Raw genomic sequence first — 7,582 nt, forward strand, 5'->3', positions numbered from 1 at the left:
TGGAACCTCAGTGTTCCTGTTTGTCCAGTGGGAGTGATGATGCTGTGTGAGAATAGTGGGCCTGATGTTGAGTGAGCACCTAGTCCAGGGGTGGGCAAACTTTTTCACTCGAGGGCCACAATGGGTTCTTAAACTGGACCGGAGGGCCAGAACAAAAGCATGGATGGAGTGTTTGTGTGAACTAATATAAATTCAAAGTAAACATCATTACATAAAAGGGTACGGTCTTTTTTTTCCAATAGTTTTATTCATTTCAAACGGGCTGGATCCGGCCCACGGGCCGTAGTTTGCCCACAGCTGACCTAGTGCATACAGTGGTTTGATAATGTGATGGAGCTGCTGTTATTGTGCCATCAGAGTTTCTCCTAACAATCTCAGTTTCAAGAGCCCTGCAATAGGTCTGGAGTAGGTCTTGTAGATATTGTCTTCCACCTGCTTACTGTTGCTCTGGATTACTGCCCAGGAATCAGTGGTTTCTCCATCTCTGGCTGCCACCTTTTAGAGCAAGGCATGTCTGGCTGGATAGCCAGACACACTATTCTGTGGCACCTTCTATGTGTGGAAGAGCTCTCACCCCCAGCATGGAGTGGGGAGCAACTGCAGCGAGAGGGGCCAGCCGACTGACTTCTCCCGGGGAAAGTGTAGGTGGTCATTTTCCGTCAGAGCTTCCAGAATTAGGCTGGTGCTCTCCAGAGCATCCACGCCCTCTCCCTCCACTTCCACCTGCAGGAGCAGAGAGAACCCCGATAGGGCAGAGCCTGCAGGGGGGCTCTGGCTGCTGTTCCACTTTGCAGTCCCTTAGCTTCCAGCTTCTGAGTGCATTGGACTGAATGATGTCCAGCAGGTGTGTGAGGCCTACAGGTGTAAAGCATGTAGGGACTAACTTTTATTTTTTTAATTCACTTTTGCTTTTTTTGCTTTTTCAGATACAGTTGACATTTAATACTATTTTGTGTTAGTTTCAAGTATACAGTATAATGGTTAGACATTTATATATTATACAAAGTGATTCTCCCCCCGCCCCAATAAATCTATTATTTTAAAAGTTAGTTTTGATTATTTGTTTTAAAGAAATGAATCCTTTAGGGCTCCTGATTACGTTAGCAAGGCTACATGGCAGACTGAGGATGATGCAGACACGTTCCACTGCTCCTTGACATTTCAGGGTAACATTTAATACATTTTTTTGAAAGAAAAGTTAGTATAATACACTAGAAAAAAATAAGCTTCTAGATCTAGACTATGAAAGGACCTTAACAAATAATTATCATCCAAGTAAAGGTTTTCTAAGAAAAGTATTTGGACTTAGATTCTTTAACTGTATCAGGAAAAGCAGGAGCCAAGAGGACTAGATGGCCTTTGAGATAGTCGCTTCTCAGGTTATTCTGAGATGCACTGGGGCCGGCCGCCCGCTCACACTCAGCAGCCCTGGCATTGCGATGAGCCCCACGCCTGTCCTGTCGTGCCCCCATCTGGAGCCTGGTGTCCGTGGGTGGGCCTCTCTGTCTCACCTGTGTGTGTCCTTGCCTTCAGAGCGTCATGAACATGATGCACGTGATCAGCATCCCATACTCACTGATGAAGGTGAACCCGCTCTCCTGGATTCAGAAGGTCTGCCAGTACAAAGGTACGTCCTAGGGTGGCTCTGTGGGCCCCGCCCCCCATTATCATGAGTCCACATAGTAACTCCCTTTTCTTCTGCTTCTACTTCAGCAAAAGTGGCCTGTGTTAAGTCCAGGGACATGCACTGGGCGCTGGTAGCACACAGGGATCAAAGAGACATCAACCTCTCCTCTCTGCGGATGCTGATCGTGGCCGACGGCGCAAACCCCTGTAAGCACCGGCTGCTGCTCAGGCGAGGACAGGCAGGCCGCAGGGTCCTCGCCGCCTGGGTTCATTCTTTGCACTTTGATTTCTTTTCCTAGTCTCTACCTTAGTTGAGAAGTTGTCTCAAAGTAATAACCAACAGAACTATGCACTGACTCCAGGCACATGGTGTGCCGGTGGAGAGCATGGCGCTTTCAGACGCGGCCCTGCGGCCTCCCTTCTCACTTCTGTAGAGAACGTCGCTTTTTACCTAAAAATCCTTCTCTTTCTTTTGAAAATGTTACAAAAGTCATAAGATTTTCTGAGGATTAAGTGAAGTAATCCCTCTATACAGTTCCTCGGATGTAATAAATTCTCAAATGTTAACTACTATTGTTCTATGGTCCATAGTAGTTTTATTGATCAGGAAATTAATTTGTCATTTTTGGTGAAATTTCATTATCAATCCTATAGCAAAAATTATCTAGGTAAAGTTAATTAGCAGTTTCACAGGATACTGTTAATACACCTTGAGAAATATTTCAGTCCGTAGACATAAACCCCAGCTAGCTTGTTTTTTGTGAGAGGAATATGTAAGCGAGAAGCAAAGTCAGTGAAAGTGAATTGAATGTAAGAGTTTGTTCTGACTACTTTTGTAAACCTTGCAGTGTCTATATCTGTAAATTAAAGCAGCATATACTTTCTTAATGACTATCTGATATGCAAAAGTGAACTGGCATACAGTTTTTAGTACTAGTTTTACAAATGATTCTTCCATTTACAAAATAACTCCATAAATTGTGAGCTATTTTTTTCTTTTTTTAAAATTCATCTTTATTGTTGAAAGTATTATAGATATCCCCTCTTTTTTCCCATTGACCTTCTCTACCCTGCATCTATTTCCAATTCCCCCCCACCCCAGGTCTTCACCACGCTATTGTCTGTGCCTATCGATTATGCATATATGCATATAAGTTATTTGGTTTATCTCTCCCCTCCCTCCCACTCACCTCCACCTTCCCTCTGAGCTATTTTAACGCACAGTTGATTTTACCCGTTACTCTAAAGAGTAGCATGTCTTATATAGAGCAAGGTAAACTTGTTTTAGGAAATTATTTAGCTGATAGGTCCCTAGTAATTATACTCAGGTCTCGTCATTCAAGTTAATTTAAAGTTTTCTTCTGTTAGTTAAGGCAGAGATTTTCAACTGGTGTGCCACAAGAATTTTAAAAAATATGTTAACCTGACTATTTAGTCATGGGCACTGACCTCTTTTCCCTTAGATTGTAAATTTAAAAATGACAACAGCCAACACAACAATAGCCGTCCGGTGTAAATGAACCAAAATTATACCTTTTTTTTGTCTTTTTTGTCAGATGGGCAAAAAAATATTTTTTGGTGTGCCACAGAATTTTAGTAATTAGTTCATATGTACCATGAGATGAAAAAGGTTGAAAATTGCTGAGTGAAGGTTAGATTTACCCGCCCTTTAGAACATGCATTTGAAAATGGTAGAAGTCTCAAGTTCATCAGTCAGCAAATGTTTTGATAGGGCACAGAAGTTGTGTAAGCTCTTGAGTTCCGTAAGTGTGAGAAAATCATCTTTCCTTATAACATAAGTGATAAATTGTATTAGGTGTCTTTGCCATGCTGCCTAATGCCACGTGTGCCTACGCTAACTTCAGAAGCACTCTCTATGATGGAATGTTTTCAATCAGTGGCATAGCTACTGCTGCCTGATCGCCATTCCCTCTTCTGCTCCAGGGTCTATTTCTTCCTGCGACGCATTTCTCAATGTCTTCCAAAGTAAAGGCCTGCGCCAGGAGGTCATCTGTCCCTGCGCCAGCTCGCCGGAGGCGCTCACCGTGGCCATCCGGAGGTACTGCACACACTTCCCGCGGACAGCCTGGGGAAGGTCGGACCACGCCACGGAGGGAGCCCTGGGATCATAGCAGTTAAGCTTAGTGAGGATGCTGGAATGGATTCTTTAAAACGTGCAGGTTCAGTAGCCAGGGAAACAGCCCTCCCTCCCTCTGGCCAGTCACTGTCATTCCCATGTGAGTGGAAACCCACTGGGCGGACATGACCTCTTACCTTGCAGGTTGTTCACTTTTTCACTTGCTCACACTGGACCCAGGTTTAATTTGGGGTGGGATAGAGTCAGTGTTGGGTGAAGTGGAATTTTTGTCACCTGTGCAGTTCCTTTTTTAAAAAAATATTTTTTTATTGCTTTCAGAGAAGAAAGAATAGGGAGAGAGAGAGAAACATCAATGCTGAGAGAGAATCGTTGATGGGCTACCTCCTGCAAGCCCCCAACTGGGGATTGAGCCCACAACCCGGGCCTGTGCAATTGACTGGCATCGACCTGGGACCTTGCAGTTCGCAGGCCGACGCTCTATCCACTGAGCCAAACCGGCTAGGGCTGACGTGCAGTTTCCATGTCATTTTCATTTTCTTCTCGCTGCAATATTACACATACTGCACTTTTAAACACTGGTTTTCTAAGGTTTGGAGCCACTTGGAGGTACATCTGAGCTCTTGAGTCTGTAGTGGGTGTGGGTGGTGGGTGCTTTTGCCGAGCCTCATTGCTCGGTGCCCTGGGTCGTGGGTATAGGTCACTGCAGCAGCACCCCTGCCTTGAGCAGTGCTGGGGGGTGGGGGTGGGAGAGTGGTGAAAGCTTGTCCTACCCACGATGAGTGCTACCAGGAAGGCACATGAGAAAGGGCAGGGAGAGCATCATCTAGGTCAGGGGTCCTCAAACTACGGCCCTCGAGCCACATGCAAATACAAATACTGTATTTGTTCCCGTTTTGTTTTTTTACTTCAAAGTAAGATATGTGCAGTGTGCATAGGAATTTGTTCATAGTTTTTTTTTTTAAACTATAGTCCAGCCCTCCAACAGTCTGAGGGACAGTGAACTGGCCCCCTGTTTAAAAAGTTTGAGGACCCCTGATCTAGGTATTGGCAGCTTGTACCATGACTGACTTCTCCATGTCTTTGGGTTCCGTCTCAAGTTAGGTTTCATTTCCTGTCATACAGGTGTGCTCCATTGTAAGAAGGGATGACAGAGCTCTTGGGGCACAAAGCACATGCGTCTGCCCTGGATTACTGAAAGGTTGGCTTCCCAAAAATACTACTGGGAGAGCGTCCTTAAATGAGAAACCAGGTGCTTTTAGGTGTTTGTAATGTAAAATTATCCAGACCACCTGACTAATGGGTTAAGAAATCTAAAATCTTTAAAGTATCAGAAGCAACTTTTAATTTTGACTGAGCCAAAAATTAAGTCTCTAACATTATTTAAATCAATGAGGAAACATGGCACCATGAGCAGACTCCGATATTTCTGTCGCCCTAATCACAGGAGTACCCCCACAAACAATTCCGACATTTCTGTCTGACCTTGGAGTACAGAACACTTCAGGGCTGTCATAGCAGATTTACCTCAGTGTTCTTCACATGTTGTCCACATATTAGAATGTGTGTCTCATTTGAACCTAAGATGGGTTCCGGGGAGACTTTGGGGCATGAGTCCCTGCAGAGGCCCAGCCCGGACATGTGATCCGGGGCCTCAGTTTCCTTAACCAAAAAAATGCGGATTAATTACTAACCGGTAAATAGTGCGGATTAACTATTAACTGATTAAAAATGCAGATTAATTATCAACTGGTTAATAGTGCAGATTAACTGTTAACCGGTTAATAATGCGGATCAGCTATTAACTGGTTAATAATATGGATTAGCTATTAACTGGTTAATGCAGATTAATTATCAACCAGTTAATAGTGTGGATCAACTATTAACTGGTTAATAAAACATATTTTGTAATCCAAAGAAAACACAATAATTTCAAGAGAAACATCAAAAGTGCTTTATTCAAAGTAATGTCCATCACCGAGATCTTTCCAGTAACTCAGTTCGCTGGCTGAGGACGCTCCGGACGGTCCCTCTGGGAATAGTTGGTGAAGTGTGACCCCTTTCATGTGTAACACAAGCAGGAGCCATAAAACGTACAGGAGGAAAAGGCACAGTTTTAGTCAGCTAAGGAGAATTAGGATGATCACAGTCAAGCTAAAAATAGGCCCTGGTCACACCTTACTCTACATTTGTTCCCTCGCCTTGATCATGTGCCTCAGCCTTCCCAAGACAGTCGTCTTATTATTGTGCAGGGGGTGCGTGTTGGAGCCGCTGAATGCTGGCGATGCCGTGAGAGAGTCACCGTTATAATCAGCTGCTGCTCTTAGCCTCTGTGGAGGTTCATTTAGGTGACAGGGACTGAATTTCAGTGACAAATACCTTTAGGAGGGAAATGAATGCTAGGCTCATTTAGAATCTTTCATTGTCCTTGTTTCTTACATGTATATATTTAAGCTATTTCCAAGCGCATTTGATGAAAACAGCATTCACAATTGATTTTTATCGACATACTCCTCTCCAGGCTGCTTTCCGTAATGTGAATTTATGTTAAAATCCCCCATTCCTGGTGTTTCACATATTGTCCACTGATAGGTTTGGGCAGATTCTCATCTTAGGAATCAAGCATTTAAACTGACCCGGTACTTTGTGCTTATTACTTTCTTCCCTGAAACACATAGAAGAACTGAAGGGAATGTTCCACATAAAGAGGGCAGATGCCAGGTCGTTAAGGAAAAACAGTTTTGATTCATTGCTTTCATACTGTTTTGAGTGGCGACCAGGAAGCCTCGTCATTCGTTGCTGCTCAAGGATTTTGATGTGAGGACTAAATGACACTTTCTTAACTATCACCATAAAGTCTCCTGTTGGAAGCACTGCAATCTCACATTTTGTTTACTGCCCACAGGACAATTTTTAAAGAAAAAAACAACACTATTTGGCTGCTACGTTGTCTTATTTTGTTGCAAAGAAAGGCCTGTTGGGGAATAATTACCCCTCGTTAAAGCGAGTCTGCAGGGGGACGTTTTCCTCCGCGCAGCTGTGTGAGCGTTTATGTCCTGTGTCCGGGCTTGCCTGTCTGCCTGGGATGGCCTATTCTACCCTGATGGTGAACTTCCCGTAAAGAGCCAGGAGCCGTGATTGCTTTGCTTTTTATGCTCTTAATTAGAAAATTATACTCAGTTAATGTCTGTGGTCATCGGTGAAGATAAAACTGCTAATGCATTTCCATTGCTCATGACTTGTAGGACTTTTGGCCTTTTCTGGAATATGTATTACTCGATGATTCTTTTGTGTAAAAAAAAATGATGTAAATCAGTAAGTTGATGGGTTACGGGAAAGCTGCTCAGGCAGCAGACGGCTGTGTGGAGACGGCCGTGTGCACCCGTCTAGCTTCTCGGGGTGCTGGGGTTCCTTCCAGCGCAGATGGCCAGGCCTGGGGGGTTGGTGCCCATGATTACAGCCACTTGATGCCACTCCTCTTATGAGCATGCCTCTCGCTTACACAGCAGGGAGCATATTGGGAGGTTGTGGGGTACACAGAGTCAATGGGCACTCCAGGTGTCCCCCTTGAAAGCGGGCAGGATGCACAGGTGCACCGGAGAGTCGGCAGCAGGAACCCGGACGTGACCTGGGGAGCAGTCAGCTGGCACCCAGGCTTCCAGGGCAGTGTGCCCCTCAGATGTGCTGCCCGGGCTGCGTCTGACTGCCAGGCCTGACCCCTGTCAACATCCCCTCCGGGGAAGGCTGCCGTCCAGGGGGAAGTGAGGTCAGGCCGGAGAATAAGTGCTGCTCCTTGTAGGATGGTTGAGGAATTTTCAGAACGTGAGGTGGAGAGCTTGAAGGACAGGAGGCATCACTGTC

The 7,582-nt window shown here is 44.9% G+C and overlaps 1 protein-coding gene across 1 annotated transcript in view; it reads left to right on the forward strand.

The window, feature by feature from the left end:
* Positions 1 to 7,582, forward strand: part of DIP2C (disco interacting protein 2 homolog C) — a 178,441-nt gene that overhangs the window by 84,242 nt on the left and 86,617 nt on the right. Inside the window, exons 15-17 of the mRNA XM_015560308.1 lie at positions 1,534 to 1,627; positions 1,714 to 1,833; positions 3,571 to 3,685. Of these exons, the coding sequence (XP_015415794.1) occupies positions 1,534 to 1,627; positions 1,714 to 1,833; positions 3,571 to 3,685 (329 nt within the window). The remainder of the gene's footprint in view (positions 1 to 1,533; positions 1,628 to 1,713; positions 1,834 to 3,570; positions 3,686 to 7,582) is intronic.

This window comes from Myotis davidii, unplaced genomic scaffold (genome assembly GCF_000327345.1).
Source record: "Myotis davidii unplaced genomic scaffold, ASM32734v1 scaffold194, whole genome shotgun sequence".
NCBI lineage: Eukaryota > Metazoa > Chordata > Mammalia > Chiroptera > Vespertilionidae > Myotis > Myotis davidii.